The sequence below is a fragment of the Branchiostoma belcheri genome, unplaced genomic scaffold (genome assembly GCF_001625305.1).
Source record: "Branchiostoma belcheri isolate BF01 breed outbred unplaced genomic scaffold, Haploidv18h27 scaffold161, whole genome shotgun sequence".
In the NCBI taxonomy this organism is placed as follows: Eukaryota; Metazoa; Chordata; class Leptocardii; order Amphioxiformes; family Branchiostomatidae; genus Branchiostoma; species Branchiostoma belcheri.
The window spans coordinates 206,007-223,934 of NW_017803058.1; the positions used below are offsets into that span (position 1 = coordinate 206,007).

Consider the following 17,928-nt stretch of genomic DNA (forward strand, 5'->3'; position numbering starts at 1 on the left):
TGTAGACATTAAGTTTTACACATTCAAATGTGGCTGCACTAGCGCTAATGGAGCGAGCGACCACTACGGTACGGGAAGGAACGGATCTTAGCGAAGCCGAGATTTGTGAACCAAACAAACCCAACCCATCGAAGACGGGCCGCCAAACATAAAAATGGCCATGGAGGGAAATGACAGACAACAAGCCAACAAAGACAACATCACCAGACCAACAAACTTGGAAAACACCACTTCAAGCGCTAACGTTGTAAGAACTGTGGAACCTCAAACTAGTATGTTTGCGTCAGCGGAAAGGCTGTCGAAGTAACCACTACATAAAAAAACTGCGGCGAAAAAGTAACATGGGTTCGTCCCAAATCTAGACGCAAGTGAGCTACAAAAGAAATAGAACCTATGCAACTTGCTTGTTGCTGTCAACTTACCCGTTAAAGATTGAACCAAGGACATTATACAGGACAATGTCTCTGATTGAACCGATACATGTACGTACTATAACTTGCCATACCCGGCCAAAGACGACTACATTACTGTTACTCTTTATTTTGTGCTGTATAATGTATATGCGTTACATTATCTATCATTGTCATTTCTGTGAATTCCTTAAAACATCTACTGTTAGTTTGTGTAACATTACGTAGTGCTACAATCTGCGTAAAAAGTGGGCTTCATTACGTGTTATCTGCTAAGTCGTGTTGGTATTGAAAACTGTTTTATTTTGCCGTTCTTCTACAAACAGCCAGCAGAATTATGAAGATACTCGTTCTCAATACACATGCTGCAAACTAAAGTAATGGCAGTCCTACGAAAATTCTGTTTTAATGTATAAGCGCTTTATGTCGACGTACAATGGGTGTGAAATACATGTTTTCGCCCATCGTGTGCCACCGGCCCGGTGGTAATTGGCTACTTTACAAGTGAAAGAACCGCGTCCGTGGGCCTTAATAAATTATTCAAATTATTCAGCAGCCCTCTGATTGGTCCCCGCTAGAAATTTACTGGATGTCATTCAGTGACGACGCCCCCCCCCCCCCTTCCATACTTTTCCTCTGAACACGTGTTAGCCAAGGAGATTTCAAAATTTACTAGAAAGGCCGACATTTGCTTTGGGGCAAATTCAGCATGGCTTCACCACATTTTGCGACATGGCAGGGAAAGCAGAAATACAAGGGAAAACTATGCTTTATATTGATATAACTAAAGTATGACATATAACTAAGAAATTATGCAACAGTTGCGTAGCTATCCCCTACATAATTTATTGGGTAGGATTTTTAATTGCATAATGCAAACTGTTGATTTTCAAGATAAAAAGAAGCGTTTATGCCCTGCATTCCAATGCTGGAGCAGGAAAGCTTGACATACCTACCAAAACACTTGAATGCAGTTCACACTGTCAAGTAATTGAGTTAACCCAATCAAATCCCAACGGCCAATCAGCAAGAAGAATAGAGGAAGCGCAGCGCCATATCTCGCCTATTCAAAGATACTGGTAATGGCATTATACAGGTATTTACAATGTACAATATACAATGTATTGTGATAGATCATGGAATCTTGCATCTTGTATAAATTATATATGTGTTTCATACCACCACAGATCCAAAGTCTGCGGACCTTGGAGAATCTCCACGTGGTTGTAGCAGACTTTGAGAAGGAGGGTCTGTCAACAGACACTGACAAGGTAATATCTTGTAGATTGTGAGACTTAAATGTTGCCAATACTTACCATCGTTTTAGAGTAGACTGTTCTCTCACTTCTCTGTAAATCATAAGATAAATGGCAATGATCTTATTAACTTTACATAATTGCTTCCTGTGTACATTTTATTATAGCAAAAGAGCAGGCACCAAGATACTGTAACTCACTTTATATTTGCAGTAGTTTTATATTCGCAGCTTCCACGGTCACTTCTGTACCACAACCTTATCATTACTGTGAAGAAATAATTTGCCGACTTTCTTTTTGCTGCACCTGCCGCTACTGTGAACATATAAATTTGCAAACATGGCCATTTTTCTCAGACCGGGAACTGTTGCTATCATGAACATAAGTGATTTACAGTACACTTGATATTATCGTTCCCTGTGTAAATTTTATGACATCAAAATAGCAGGCACCCATTACCCATATATGTTCTTTTACTGTACCTTTCCACAGGATGCAGTACTTACACACTTCTACCAGCTTGCAAAGACCTTTGACTGGGGTCCTCCAGTGTGTGCCTGGAAAACCTTCACAGGCACCTTCCCACATGAGCCAGGTCCTCCCAGGAAGAAGCAAAAAGTCAAGGAGTCCTTCAAAGACACGGCCAAGATGCTGGAGAGATACGACAACATCATCTCGAGAGAGTTGATGGACAGACAAGACAATGAAGAAGATGCAGAATCGTTAGTACCACCAGAGGCTCTGTCCGACTCTTCTTCCACAACCAAAGTAGCAGTCCTGAAAGAAGGAATCTCTGAAACTGCAATTTTACCACCACAGGAAGATGTACAAACTAGCAGTGATGTTCAGAACGAAGTCACTAAGGTCGAGGAAGACACGTCTTCTCCTTGTAGAGATCCTTCAAGTGATGGCCAAGATAAGAGCACAAGCGCTGTACCTCCAGAAGCTGAAAACCATGGCCCGCTGAAGCCTAAGTTCCGAGTAACCTGCAACCGAGGAGGCGCCAAGCACTGCTTCACGTCCATGGACGCCGCGCGGTACTTCGGCGGAGGGATCAACGACGACTTGCGCTGGCCCGTGGACCTGACTAAGTTCGACATCGAGGTGGTGTTGAACATCTACGGTGACCAGGTGACAGTGATGATAGCCCTGACTAAGGAGAGTCTACACAGGAGGAACATACAACACTTTGGACCAACTACTCTCAGGTCCACTATTGTATACAGTATGCTCAGGTTAGTGTCTTAACTTTATCTCATTGGCTAACGAAAAAAGGAAAAAAAGTGTCTCAACTTTATCTCATTGGCTAACGAAAAAAGGAAAAAAAGTGTCTCAACTTTATCTCATTGGCTAACGAAAAAAGGAAAAAAAGTGTCTCAACTTTATCTCATTGGCTAACAAAAAAAAGGAAAAAAAAGTGTCTCAACTTTATCTCATTGACTAACGAAAAAAGGGTCTCAATTTTATCTTATTGGCTAACAAAAAAAGGAAAAAAAGCGTCTCAACTTTATCTCATTGGCTAACAATGAAAAAAAGGAAAAAAAGAGGGTGGCACTAGCCTCTATTAGGCTTCAGAAAGCAGCTGGAAAGCATGGCAAACTGTTCCCTGGTATGGAATGATTTGTTCAAAAGAAAAAAAAATTAAGTAGCCATTGATATAACTTTGTAATCATCTGGCTTAAATGTGTTAACTAAGGCCACACCAATTTAATTTCTTGGTTAACGGATTCACCGCTTCGTTTTTTTCTGATTTGCAAATAAAAATAAAAATTTAGAATCAACTGCAAAATGCTCATATTTTGCCCTGAACAGTTGAAAACAGTCCTTATCTTCCTAGTTATTACAGTTATTCCATCTTTCAATGCAGTGCTACCATTAAAAGTTCAAAATTCATTGTTTAAATTTTGAACCTGCCTGGTGTGTTGACTTCATGGCTCCTATCGTACCATTTTGGGCCATAAGAGGATGCCTATGCCTGCTTTTATTTTTTATTTTTTTCGCCCACCCGCTCCATTATTTTTCTAGAAAAATCCGTTAACCAAGAAATTAAATTGGTGTGGCCTAAAGAATGATTTGAAAGTGTTTAAAAGTTTAACTTGTCTTCCTGATTTTGCAGGATAGCCAATGTACAGCCTGGAGAAGTTATTTGTGACCCGATGTGTGGAAGTGGGGCTATCTCTATCGAGGTGAATAAGGCTAGAGGCTCGGCATAATACCTTGCCTGTAATCTTACTGCTCTTTTATTCTTCATTGGGCACACTGGACAGAAAGTTTTTTTATTACCTCCAGGGAAGGAGACATCATGATTCATTTTGTCAATTTCACTCCAAATGACCTATCTCACCATGTTAACCAACTGTGTGAAGTTAATAGCCAGTTTGTTCATACATGTACAATGTAGGGTGGTCTAGAGTACCGACAGTGTCTGCACCTGTCAGGAGACAACCATGAGTGTGCCTGTCCTCGCACCAGGGCTAACATCGCTACTATTAACAACCAGAGGAGGAGGAAGGGACAGTAAGTCATGACAGTCTTAAAGGCTTCCAATGCGATTTCAGGCTGGCAAAACTGGACATATTCTGAAAATAAGTCAATCTTTAAATGTTATTACCATCTATACTGGCCCATGTTAGCACATTTGCACTCAGTATTTCATACTTGGGGCATTTAAAACAGCACAGAAACAAGAAGCAAGATGTTATTTTTGTACTGATAGGTATGTTTAAAGTTAAAAAATTTGATCCAACACAAAGAATGGTTCTCACCTAGAGCCTTTGACCAGTCACTCTGGTCTTCCTCAGTAGACTGACCCAGTGAGACTTGTCACATTCGATCTCTGAAGCCTAAATAGGTACATTGTACTTCGGTGCGTACTTTTGTAATCTCCAAGCAGTGAGGCAAGTGGAGTCTTTATTGGCCAACTGTAGTATGTGTAATGTTACATGTTTTGGCCTCTTCCTGAGCAGCTAATGGTTACAAGAGGCCAATTGATACAGGCAGCCAATATAGACTCCCCTTGCACCATAGCATCTTCTTGGAGGTTATTACTTCTGTGATGGAACTCTATGATAGTTTTGCTTGTAGTCTATGTACTACAAGCTTCCTTTCATACTGTACATGTTGTATTCTCCAGAGGAGTCCTGCCTGTAGACACCCTGAGGTGGGATGTAGGGAACCTCCCACTCAGGACTGAGTCTGTGGACGTCTTCATAACTGACATGGTCAGTGCTGGGTTATATGTATAGCTTTGAGATTTTAAAATGTTAGCCTGAAACTTCATCTTTGTTGTATTTATGTTTACGGAAGGAAAACATATTGTTTTTGCTCTGTTTCCTCTTATTGGAATAGTAATGTTGTATTTTTTTTCTACATCCATGCACCTGTTTGTGACAGCCATTTGGAAAACGGTGAGCAGTTTTATCTTCATTTTACCATGAAACAGACTTGCCCTTGATATCCATAGTAGCTATAGAGTTTCCAATGAATAATGTTGATGTTTTCCATCTATCAATGCAGTGATTTGATTGAAAGTTCAAAATTCATTGTTTAAACATTAACCCAGCCTTTTGTGTTGACTTCATGGCTCGGAGCCTCCTATTGTAGCATTTGGAGCTATAATAGGATGCCTAGACTTGTTTTTATTTTTTTTTTGTCCTCTCGCTTCAGATTTTTTCTGAAGAAAAAAATCCAAGAACCAACGAATTAAATTGGTTTGGCTTAAAGTTTATTCATTGAGGAAGAGTACTGATTGTTTGATTGACCTGTTTTCCGACAGACATGGTTCTAAGCAGGGGAACTGGGAGCTGTACCGGAGGACAGTCCGTGACATGGCCAGGGTCTGTCGTTTCCCTACAGGCAGGGCTGTACTCCTCACAGAGGACAAGAAATGTCTGAACAAGGTTGGTCCAGGGACTGCACATACTGTAAATTACATTTTTTTCACAGTACTTCCGCAGCCACTTCTGTACCGCGAAGTTATCATAACCGTGAACAAATAATTTGCCAACTTTCTTTTGCTGCACCTGCCACCACCGCGAATATATAGTTCCACAAACATGTCCATTTTTCTCAGACCACAAGATTTTGCTACTGCAAATATAAAGTGATTTACAGTATTCTTATGTGTTACATGTTCATTTGAACCACAGATTGAACTGACCAGTGCTCTAGCCAGCCCAGAGTTTTTTTTCTGTCATCTCAATTTTGTTTGATGAGCACCAAACAGAACAGCTGGGGTCCAGAGACAAGCTTCCCCATGAAAATTTGAAATTTTGAATCTCTTAAATACTGTTTCCTGCATTTTGCTGGTAGAATAAGCTTATTTTATTGACATCTCTTTCCATCTCTTTACATGCTGATTTTTATCCGTATGGTCTCAAAAACGCTATAGGACTAACTTTGCCTTCACCTATCTGTAGTATTCTTATTTCTATTTATTTGTTTTTTTAGGTATTAGCCGAGTATGACTCCTTGTGGAACAAGAAGTTGGTGCTTTTCATCAAGATGGGAGGACTGGACGCCGCCATCTACCAGCTGAAGCGGACCAACAATCCCTTCCCAAAGTTCCTAGAGCACGAACTACTCTCCAGCAAACGGAAACAGAAGAAGATGGGGATACCCAGGAGTGAGAGGGTGGGGGAGCCAATCACAGAACAGCCTACTCAGGGGGAGCCAATCACAGAACAGCCTACCCAGGGGGAGCCAATCACAGAACAGCCTACCCAGGGAGAGCCAATCACAGAACAGCCTACCCAGGATTGAGAGGGCAGGAGAGCCAATCACAGAACAGCCTAGCCAGGAATGAGAGGGTGGGAGAGCCAATCACAGAACAGCCTACCCAGGAATGAGAGGGTCGGAGAGCCAATCAGAGAACAGCCTACCCAGGAATGATATTGTGCAAGAGCCAATCAGGGGTGGAGATGGAAGAGGCTTTGGGAAAACTCACTGGGGAGGCTTCTAATAGCAAATATATGTCAAACACATCTACACAGCAATAAAGGGAATGATTTCCTTTTTGCTGTCATTCTCATAATTGTCAACTGTAGAGTTAACAATACATGCATCTGCTACATAATCCCATGTACATGTATGTTTTAGTACATCTACAAGCAGATGTTGCAGTATAATTCAAGTAATGGAAAATAGTGCCATCATATCTTGCCATTGTGATTACTGTATTTGGTAATGATATAATGTAAAAATGAGTATTTTTGTGTTTTTTAATTCTAATATCGATTTTAAGTCAGGTTTCCACATTCTGATTATTTTCCAGATTAGAGAAGAAAAATGCACATAATCACATGCAGTCAAAAATGATTTTTGCATTTGTCTCTTTAATTCAAAACTTATTAAATAAGAAGTGTATACACAAGTAGCAGCATCAGCACATAAAAATGTATATGGTACACATTGCACAAATTTAGAAATATACAAAATGCGTATGATACAGCATCTAATATAACAATTTTATGAACAGTTTGGCTGAACAATAGCTTGTAACTAGCCTGGGTACCATCCGGATTTTCGCTCCGCAATGCTCGAAAAAAATTTTCGAAACCGTCAAAAGCTCTAGGTGAGAACAATTCTTTGTGTTGGATTAAAGGTTTAAACTTTAAACAGGTACCAGATATTACATAGTTTAACATCACACCACGATGAGTCTTACAGCAGAGTTTTCCTATTACGTCATCGAGACTGTCGGGACTTTCCTGTGACAATTCATGATGACGTATTCGGGACTTCCGCCTTTCCAGAGAACACCTCGAACTGTTGTAAAGGTGTGACGCATTGTGTGCGTGAAATGAAAAAACTAAACCTTGAAATTTTTTTTGTTTATACGATAAAACTAGTCAAGATGTGAAACCTAGCCAAATTTCAGCATTGGAGTTGTGTATTGACTGAAAGCAGTCACCTTGGGTCCCATCCTACTTGTAATGTTACATCCTAGATTTTCGTTTTCTTCTCATAACGATTGAATCGCTCAAACTTGAAGTTAGTAATAGCAAATAGGAGAATACGTATCATGCCGGTTTTGGTGAACCATTACATATTACATTTCTGCTATACCTGGATATGTGTAAACAATTACCAGCCCGACAAGAATGTTAAGATCAATAATGGTCTGAAATAAACTAGAGTTCGGCGATCTCATACCTCCATGACATGTTTAGTGCTTTCGTAAATCTTATGCATGGTGATGACCATGTGTAAATGCCTTACATTTACAATCCTTTCTATTAGCAAAATTTTCATTTGCTAATTATTTGTGCCCAAACGGTTACATGAAATATCTGTGGCTAGATCAAGCAGCGATAGAGGTGTAAGTGCAAGTCCAACAAAGTATACAAACAGGTAAATGGGCATGTTTTCACCAGAATCATTCAGCTTTCACAAATCAGTGCACGTGTGTCTTGTTGCATTTCATAATCACACAATGTTCGACGTATTATCGAGGCTCTGTTAACGTATTTTATGCAAACGTAAATACATACATGATGCCAAGTCTTGATCGTATCGGTATAGCCGGTATAACCGTCCTTCGACGTAACACACAAGCTTTCTATTTGACGAGAACAATTCGCCTAACCCCTCTCAGTTTCATTATATATTCAACATTAACTTTATTAGAACTATGTTGAGTAATAAGCTACTCGTGTCGACCTTTGTTGCTGTATAGTTTTTCAAACCACCGAAAAACACGCAGTGGCCATACTATTAAACACGGGTCACTAGTACTGTTTCCTTTAGCTACTTTCTCAAGATAACATGTTCAATAGACACGAAGAATGTGTTTTATCAATATGGGATTCCCAGAAAATACTTTCTTTCCTTTCTCCGTGCCCTTTCCTCCGCCGCCCTCTGTGCCTGCCTGGCAGCTTCAGCCAAAGCTTCTTGTCTCTTCGCTTCCACCTCTGCCACTCGTCTCTTGGCTTCTTCAGCAGCTCTCTCGGCCTCAGCCTTCGCCGCTTCAGCCCTTGCCAGCCTCTCCTTTTCAGCGGCCCTTTCTGCTGCTGCCTTGGCCTCTTGTTTCTATCGATAAATCATCAAAGGTTAGTACTACCTAGGGATGTGCATTCTTGAAAAGACGTTCAACCAAAAGATCAAGGTTATTTGCAGACACTTAACCATTTTTGTGTAAAAAAATTAGGGATATCCCCCCAAAATGAAAATGCTGACAGCGGTTCAGTTTCCCTGCCCAATTTACCTAACTATGTTCGAATTCAGGTAATACTATATATTGGTCATTTTTGACAGTTCATGACAATGGTACAGTCCCCATTCTATTGCAATAAGAGCCTGAGGTGATCTCACCTTTCTCTGTTCTTCCTTAACTCGGCGGTCTTCCTCCACCAGCTTCTTGTCTGTGTCCATGATCGCGTTCCTCCTTGTCGTCTCCGTGGCACGGAAGGTCTCCAACACTTTCTCAACTGCTGGGCCTTTTCCAGAAGCTAGATATACAACAAAAACGCTATGAGAGATGGTCCTTTCTGGCTGTAACATGCTGTAACTGCACTGCACGGAAACCTGCTAAAAGCGTGTGATGTTACAATACCTCACTCTTTCGGGGTAAAATAACACAAATTAAAGTCATAAAACTGTGTTTCGACTGAGCCAGTCGTCCAAAACACTCACCTTTTTGCCTGTAGGCTCTGTACACGTCCTCCATGTCCTTTGCGTATGTATTGAATCCACCGATTCCATTGTACACTCCCCTTCCCACTTTCAGTCGAACGGGAAGGTCGACTTTTTTCAGGATCGTCTCGCAGAGATCCTTAGACTTAGCGCTGTTAAGATTGAGCAAGTCAAGGCGTTCCTTATTGAGCTTCGCCTGAAATGAGAGGAACAGACCACTGCATGAGTTTCACTTTGTAAGTCAGCAAAACCTATGTTCATCTAACCTTTGCATTTGTCACCTCAGCATAGCTATGAAATTATTGCGTTGGCAAAAACAATGATGTACTATGTTGATGATAGCTTCTACATTGCATGGGGTGACTTATGTACACACAGGTCAACTGGTCACACATCTAATAAAGGACATTTACCTGGAGACGCCTCTTCCATGTCCCATCTTTGTCCCACTTCCCCACGTCTGCAGACATCCTGGCGACGGCGTTGTCCACAGCAGCCTGGATTCTCCTGTTGCAGGTTGCCTCGTCAGTCGGCATGAGCGGTTTCACTGTTTCCTCAACAGTTTTCTGGAACGTCTTCATCTGTTCCTCTGAAGCCCGGCGGCACTCTCCTTCCGCCATAGCCTCGTATGCACCAAGAACAGACGGCATGGCGTTCGGGTCGTTGATGGCGTCGATATAGTACCGCATGATGTGAAGAAGACCTAGAGGATGTGGCAAGGCCATTGCTATGAGTTCATATGGTCGTGGTAACAGATACATTAAATGAGTATGAGAAGTGCTGCTATGGGAAAATTTCCGAACCACGCCAAATCACATACCTGTGGTTTTTACGTCCTCTCCGTTGACCCTCTTGACCTGGCCGGAGTTCCAGATCTCACGGGTGAAGTTTCCAGTAGCATCTTTGTACTCCGTCTGTAGAGCGCTGTCCGCTACGCTGCCAAGGTTGCTGAAATTCACAGAAAAATATCTGCAGTGTGCAGCAGTGTTCCTCAATGTTCGTGAGAGAAATGAGTGTCTGTCAGAAATATCTGTTATGCTTGGAAGTGTGTACCTCAAGACGTCCGAGTTTATGGACGGTGCAGGGATCAGTCGGAGATGCCGCTTTGGGAAGAAGGCCTTCACTGCAGACGTCATGTTGTTGTGGGAGTTGATCGCAGTTGTGTGGCCATCTTTGTGCTCCAACAAGAGTTCCAGGAACTCGTCAGGGGTTAGGCGTCTTCCGTATTTCTACAATATGTCACAAAATATTAATAAATAAGCTGCATATCGATGCAAGTGAGGCTGGCCTGTCGCTAACATTCACCATATAAGAATTCCATTCGAACTGGAAAAAATGAGATAAGGATATGTATGTTATCTCATTTTTTCCATATAAAGTTACATGGAATTCTTATATGGAGAAAAAATGGGATAACTATTAGAGAAAGAGTCATCACGACTTTTTCAGTTATCACGTTTTCCAGTGAAAATAAATTTACGTAGTAAATAAATGAGATAGAAAGCTATGTCTGAATTTGTGGTATTAGAGAAAAGGACCTCTAGGACCCTTAGCCCTCGACATTTCATCAGGCACGTACTTGAGGTGTTTTCAGGTGAGTGTCTTGCACGGCCACCCACAGCTCGGGGAAGTGCTGACCAAGATTTTGTCCCTCGTCGCCACCATCTCTTTGAACACGGATACGTTCTGCGAGGTCTCCCATGAGTCTGAAATGGTAGAATAAAATTCCTTGTACTTGTGCCTGGTCGGAATTTTGAAAGGATGGTAAAATATCCGTCTATCAACATGTTAGATAGTACGTTGTTAGGTGACGTAATTATCGAATTGTTTAGGCAGATGAGAAAATAACCGCAGAAGACATACCTCAGATTAGTCACAAAGCCACTGTCTGGGTTCCCCTGGAGGTTGAAAACCAGGTGGTTGGAGATGAGGGTGGCCAAAACCAGATACTTGGTGTCTTTATCTCTCTGTTCCTCATCACAGTAGTCACCCAGACCTGCAATCATATGTTGCCATTCATTCATATTAATTGTCAGGGTGGAAAATAATAATTTGATATGCATGCCATAGAGTAATGCCGGACTTTGGAAAATTCATTTGCACTCGACAGTTCGCATTTGCTGTATAGATTTGCAACATAATAAGCAAACATATAGTCGCCACTGCGATATGTTGGCGCTCTTGAGAAAACGCTCTTATTATTACCTTCAGTGTCAACAACCATGAGATAGCGACCAGTCTGAACCGGATGGGGACGGATCCAGAACCAGAAATCCTTTGTTTTCGATTCCATGTCGTCTCCAAGAGGGAATCCAGACTTCTTTTTGCATAGGAGATTTGCCATATGGGACTTCCCTTTCCTCATCGGCCCTACAACCGACACAACATCGACGGAGCGAGGCGGGAGGCTGGAGAGGATTTTCTCCGCTGCAGGTGAGATGTAGATCTGTCTCCGGTTGTTCACCTCCCGAGTTGATGTTAGCTTGATCGGACCATCCATGACCCGTCCTGTTAATGAATGCAATGAAATACATGTATGTGAAAGGCTGTTTTCTCTCTATTAAGCATGGGTTTCATTTGTCTCTCTTTTGATTTTTCCCCTTACATTGACTAGCTACGTGTGCTACATCACAAGCCACAGCAAGCCAAGTAAATTGAGGACGAGGACTTATTATATGAGTGATCTGAGCTCAGATGCTTCATTATAAAAGGCGCAATATACAATTACAATTTTTGTTGCCAGATCTCAAATGGTCACTTATTGCACAAAATCATCTCAGTCTTCTTCTCAGCCCGAGGTTTCATGGCCAGGAAGAACAAAATTTCACCTCTGTTGTAACGTGTGAAATGTCCTTACCCTCTTCCTCTTCCACATCCTCAGCTTCCATTGCTAGCGTTCCTTTTCCAAGGGCTTTCAGTAATTCCTTCAGTAAACCAAGATTTTCCCTACCAATTTTGCCATCAGCTTCCAACATGTTGAACATTTCATGGGGCTTTGCGTTCTCAACTCTTCCCCTGGCAATATGGTTGTCAGTTATCATCGATTGTCGCAAGCTTTTCACTTCATCTTCCGACAAATGTTCACTGATCTTGATGTACAGCTTGTTACGTAGGGAAAGTTCAACCTTCGTTGGTTGTGGGTAACCTTCCTCAACCTCCATGGCGATGGCCACTGTTGAAAGGATAGAATAAGTCTAAGAAGGCTGTAGATACGCTCAATGAAGATTTGCTGTGAATCCAAGCGCATAACTCCATTTTATAACTGATGCGGAAATGCTAGAATGGCATTATTTGCTAACTTGTTTGACAACTGCTATCTAAGTGGAGATGATTAATTGAATCAGATATAACTTATGGAAATGATGACCTTGGTTGCATAATCAATCAGAAAAATTTACAATCAATTAGAAAAATTTACAATACATCAGTCGTAACGGTTACCATCATTTGGCAGAGGTATGAGGTCGTGGAATCATCAGTAACTTAATTATAAATAGAGAGTACGTCCTCTTATGCTACTAGTACAATATTGACTCGAGGGTTGGACTTGTGGCTTGATGGTTATTCAGGGTGAAGAGGGGGTAAGATAGAATTATCATAGAGCCTTTGGCAGTCAGTTAAGTAGTCTTGCTGGTATTTGGACATTAGCCCAAAAAGCGATGTAACAGGAAAAACACTGTTCATGATAGAATGCCTAACAGGTAAGATTTCGGAAAAACCGATATACTGTTTGTATAGAAGTAAACAAGTTGTCAGAAGGAAGCCGTTGATGGACAGCGTGCACACTGCACTGCATTGACTGACTGACTGACTGACTAACTGCACTACATTTGAGAGTTGTGTCGATAATGTACTACAGACAGGTTTGGGAATAGACAGCTGTCTGTAGTACATTATCGACACATGTACACCAATTCCACAAACAAAGCAACAATGAAGTTTCATTTATTTATTTATTTTTTTTTATTCTTTGCCTCAGGCCAGAGGCCCATATAAAAACAGGTACAATACAACAACAAGTACAAATACACAAATCACATACAGATGTTTAAAAAGTGCGGCCAGAAGAGGCTCCGAGTAAACACTTCCGAATGGCAAAGCGCACATACAATACTATTTCTCGATGTGAGAAGGCGCTGGACAAATGAGTAGCAGAATTTGCGCCATCTGGCGTCAAAGGTATCGATACGTAAGTGTGTACATAACTGACTGTTACTACACCACCTAGGCTGGTTCATCAGCATTTCAAGAGCGTCGTGGTACGCAGTCTTAAAACGCTGAAGCACACCAACACTGTGCCTGATCCACAGCTGCGAACAATAAATGGACGAACAGTGGGACATAAAAAGTATGCGTTTAACCTCTGTTGCACAATTACTGAATTTACGGCATAAAGAGTTAGCTTTGGTGTAGAGTTGTCTTGTTGCATTACGGATGGATGTATCATCGGACAAGTTGTAGGTTATCTGTACGCCTAAGTATGTAACAGAAGGAACGTAATCCAGAGAGGTGCCATACAGTGTAACAGAGGGAGGTTCGCTACATAGGAGTAATCGTGGGCATGGGAAATACATGCAGTTGGTTTTCTTATTACAAAAAATAACATCATTCTCGACTCCAAAGGCCTCACATGTGTTAATTAGCTTCTGCAAGGCTTTCGCAGAAGGACAAATCAGGCAGATATCATCTGCGTACAGGAGGTGGTTAACATTAACCTTGCCAATAAAACAACCAACATTTGTGTTCTTCAACATCACACTAACGTCTGCCATGTAAAGTGAGGGGGATAGCAAGCTCCCCTGGGGGACACCGTTACTGGAGCTAAAACTGTCCGACGGTCTTCCCCCAGCGCACGTTAAATGACAAACGGCTGAACCAACACACAATAACTCGTACCAAATAAACAGGTACCCCTCTCTTGAGCAATTTGTTAAACAATGTGTAGTGATTAACTCGATCAAATGCTTTAGATGCATCAAGAAAACAGACAAAGACGGGGGAACCTCGACTATGAAAATAAGATATGATCTCTTTGAGAGCAAAAATGCACATGTCCGTCCCGTGATGCTGCTTGAAGCCAAATTGGTTCGCTGGAGTAGACAAATACCCCTGCAGGCGACCAAGGAGGACAGATTCAAACAATTTAAACAGGGGACTAGAGATGGCAATTGGGCGGTAGTTATTCTTAATGGAAGGGTTTAGATTTTGTTTCTTAATAATCGGGACAAGAATTACATGTAACATACTAGCGGGGATGTGGCCGTGAAGCAGCAGAGCTGAGAATAACAGGGAGAATAGTACATGAAGTTTCAACCAGGCTGACAATAGCCAGAAACTACAAAGAGTCCAAATATTTCATGGTTCTGAGACCCACAAACTTAGGACCAAGTTCGCCAGTGCCTAGTTTTTATGTCTTGTAGTTAAAATTAGTTGAAAACAAAAAAAAATTGACAGAAGATGTCAACGCCCAGACATTGTACACAACGGCTGAAAGCAAGACCACAGACAAGGTCGCACCCAACGTTTCACACCTCTACAACAGTCCCGGTGTCCTCTGGGAAGTCCCTATGACGTAATAGGAATTCCCCCTTTATATATATTACAGATACAGATTGCAAAGCCCCGACGGTGAACAAGACATATTTCTAACTGTTTTTAAGCTCCTTGCTTCAGCTATCAAGTTTGCTGGAGGATATATTTTTTGATAGAATGCTGTCTTTTAGATATTGGCACGTGAATCACGGCATATACAGTACAGTAGGTTTTATCTCACCAGATTCAGTGCCGCGTCAACTTCAATTGATTTATTTACATGTCAGCCACAGTTTATAGGCCTTCTAGCTGGAAGCTTTGTTTCTACGAGCGCAGCAAGAGAGCAGCGTTTTCAGGGGGAGTGTGGCGGTTGTGTACACCTTTCCCCCCGATGTACACCCCCCCCCCCGGAAAATAAAACCACCGTGCCCCTAGAAATAGGTTTACGCTGGCCCCAAAAAATTCTCCGCATGAGGCTATGTTTGAACAATGCTCCGGTAGTATTGTGACGATATCATACTTGCATGCATGCTACTAGCGAGAGAAGACAAGGTTTTTGTTCATGAAGACACATTAGCATTAAGAATGCATCCTTACTTGTACCTTGTCGTGTACCCCAAAACTGTGGATCAGTCTGATAGCTGAGTCTGCCGCTAGCCTCTCTTGTTGCCGCTCGCCAGACAGTACGGTCCGGTCACTACTGGTTCTGTCTCGTCTAACCGGAGCGCAGTTTGTTCGTCCTTTTATATGCTGCCGGTTCAATGTTATTGACACAATACTAACAGTAACTAGAAAGGCCGACATTTGCTTGAGAGCAAATGCAGCGATGGCTTCACCACATCCCCCATACCGAAAATGGATGTATCCCACGATGGCTGCCAATAGTCTACACCCCCATGCAGCAATGGAACCTTCCAATGCCGGAAATAGCCAAAAAGCCCTATTTTACGTAATTTTAAAGTGATGTATGTCAAAATTGTGAATGACATTCTTTGGACATGTGACCAAGGTATCCCCATACCAAATTTCAGGTCATTCAGGTTTAATATTAGGGCACAGGAGCCAAAAATGTACATTTTTGGTCCGAAAATAGCAAAAAAGCCCTATTTTGCACAGTTTTGAAGTGGTATATGTCAAAAGCGTGAATGACATTCTTTGGACATGTGTCCAAGGTATCCCCATACCGAATTTCAGGTCATTCGGATTTAATATTAAGGCACAGGGGATTTTTTGGTCCGAAAATAGCCAAAAAGCCCTATTTTCCCCACTTTTAAAGTGGTGTATGATGGAAGCTTGAATGAAGTTTTGTAGACATATGTCCAAGGTATCCCCATACCAAATTTCAGGTCATTTGGTTTTAGTACCAGGGCCCCAGGTCTCAAAATGTACAAAAATGTATATTTTTTGCCTGAAAATGGCCAAAAAACCCAAATAAAACAATTTTTCAAAAAAATGAAAAAAAAATGCGTCGGGGTACTTGCCCACTCTACCTTCATGCCAAATTTGGTGTTATTTGACCCAACAACGGCAGAGATGAATCCATTTAAAGAAATGGCAGGAGGAGAAGGAGGAGAAGGAGGAGGAGAAGAAACATGAGAGAACACAATATGTCTTCACCACTTTGTGGTGAAGCCATAACTATGGATACATGGCCAGCCATGCAAAATGTCAATGTTGATACTGGAATCCGGGTTACAATACTATTTTTGACTCAGACAAAAAAGTAAGTAAACATTTTTGTCGCGGTTCTACTCATGTTCTGACAGCAAAAAGAGGAACAGAAACTTCGAAGTGTTTGTTCGGTCTCCAATATTTCTTTAGGTGTTGCATCATATGTGTATTCAAGTTATCCCTTTGTACCTAACCCAGCGGGTATGTTTGTACAATAAAGGTCTTCATTCATTCATATCAGTAACGTCAAAGTTTCGGTTCCTCTTTTTGCTGTCACACATGAATAGAACCGGGGGTTTCCTTTAATATGTGTGTTGAAGCACACGCTTGAGTCATCACATTTCTGCTATACCTGGGAACAACTGTATATCTTTCAGACCATTATCGATTTTTGCATTCTTGGGCGGGTAAATTGTTTACACATATCCAGGTGTAGCAAACATGTGATATATGTTATGGTTCACCACACCGGCATGATATTCTCCTATTTGCTATTACGCTCGTACTTATTTCAAGTTTGAGCGATTCAATCGTTATGAAGAAAATGAAAATCTAGGATGTAACATTACATGTAGGATGGGACCCAAGGTGATCATGACTGCTTTCAGTCAATACACAACTCCAATGCTCAAATTATGGACTCCTCAAATCATAAATTCAACATTTTGGTCCCTAAAATCAACGGCTGAGACACAATACCACAGGCAAGGTCGCACACCGTATGCGTCACACCTTTACAGCAGTTCGAGGTGTCCTCTGGGAAGGGGGAAGTCCCGATGACGTTATCATGAATTGTCACAGGAAAGTCCCGACACTCCGCTAGCACGTACGAAAAAGTCGGCCGGAATAGTAAATTTGACCTGATAAGAAGACCATTCGGGCCTTGTACGGGACCTAGCCCTACGACAGGTACCGAAGTACAAAGTTGCCGAAATCTCAGCAACCATGTGGCCAAGTTTCATGTCTTGACTAGTTTTATCTTATAAACGAAAAAAATTCAAGGTCAAGTTCGTCGCACACAATGCGTCACACCTTAACAGCAGTTCGCGGTGTCCTCTGGGAAGGCGGAAGTCCCGAAGACGTCATCTTGAATTGTTGTCACAGGAAAGTCCCGACAGTGTATATGGCGCAAGAACGTATTACGGCCGCCATATCAGTAGTTCTGCCGAAAAAAACGTTTCGCCGGCCGGCTTAAACAAAAATTCATTCGGGAAGCCAGTGTTTTTCCATCTACAATATATTTTGTCCCGCGCCAGGACCAAGCTACAGATCAAATATTTCTCCAAGCATGTTGGATTATGGGCCATCTGTTGCGTCTGATGGGTGCGCCTGGGTCCAATTAATGAGGCGCATTTGTAGCCTCAGATTTCCTACACTGCCAACTGAGATGAAGAGGAAAATGATCAATGGATGTCAAGTGTCGTAAG

The 17,928-nt window shown here is 41.8% G+C and overlaps 2 protein-coding genes across 6 annotated transcripts in view; one reads left to right on the forward strand and one right to left on the reverse strand.

Moving 5' to 3' along the window:
- The window catches only part of LOC109466264 (THUMP domain-containing protein 3-like), a 7,966-nt gene extending 986 nt beyond the window's left edge, over window positions 1–6,980 (forward strand). Inside the window, exons 2-9 of the mRNA XM_019763959.1 lie at window positions 1,598–1,681; window positions 2,159–2,901; window positions 3,783–3,852; window positions 4,068–4,183; window positions 4,800–4,887; window positions 5,060–5,073; window positions 5,442–5,565; window positions 6,116–6,980. Coding sequence (XP_019619518.1) covers window positions 1,598–1,681; window positions 2,159–2,901; window positions 3,783–3,852; window positions 4,068–4,183; window positions 4,800–4,887; window positions 5,060–5,073; window positions 5,442–5,565; window positions 6,116–6,427 — 1,551 coding nt within the window. The 3' untranslated portion in view covers window positions 6,428–6,980. The remainder of the gene's footprint in view (window positions 1–1,597; window positions 1,682–2,158; window positions 2,902–3,782; window positions 3,853–4,067; window positions 4,184–4,799; window positions 4,888–5,059; window positions 5,074–5,441; window positions 5,566–6,115) is intronic.
- A 286-nt stretch (window positions 6,981–7,266) lies between these two features.
- LOC109466263 (guanylate-binding protein 1-like) lies at window positions 7,267–15,604 on the reverse strand. 5 transcript variants are annotated; one of them, XM_019763955.1, is made up of 11 exons: window positions 15,428–15,604; window positions 12,156–12,470; window positions 11,504–11,806; window positions 11,162–11,294; window positions 10,878–11,004; window positions 10,352–10,527; window positions 10,119–10,246; window positions 9,712–10,001; window positions 9,299–9,494; window positions 8,978–9,114; window positions 7,267–8,674 (listed from the first exon to the last, which is right to left on the reverse strand). In XM_019763955.1, coding segments are annotated over exons 1-11 (2,019 nt in total). In that variant the 5' UTR covers window positions 15,429–15,604; the 3' UTR covers window positions 7,267–8,461. The 5 variants fall into 5 exon arrangements, with proteins under 5 accessions (XP_019619514.1, XP_019619513.1, XP_019619512.1 ...); XM_019763954.1 differs by having other exon boundaries at window positions 7,270–8,695; window positions 15,434–15,604; XM_019763953.1 differs by having other exon boundaries at window positions 7,270–8,695.
- Window positions 15,605–17,928: the final 2,324 nt, after the last annotated feature.

Excerpts from the sequence above, each read along its gene's own strand:
- LOC109466263 (XM_019763953.1), bottom strand. Across the intron at positions 10,002-10,118 it reads AGAGGACGTAAAAACCACAG|GTCTTCTTCACATCATGCGG; the intron begins GTATGTGATTTG and ends CACATCCTCTAG. Across the intron at positions 8,696-8,977 it reads TTAAGGAAGAACAGAGAAAG|AAACAAGAGGCCAAGGCAGC; the intron begins GTGAGATCACCT and ends ATTTATCGATAG.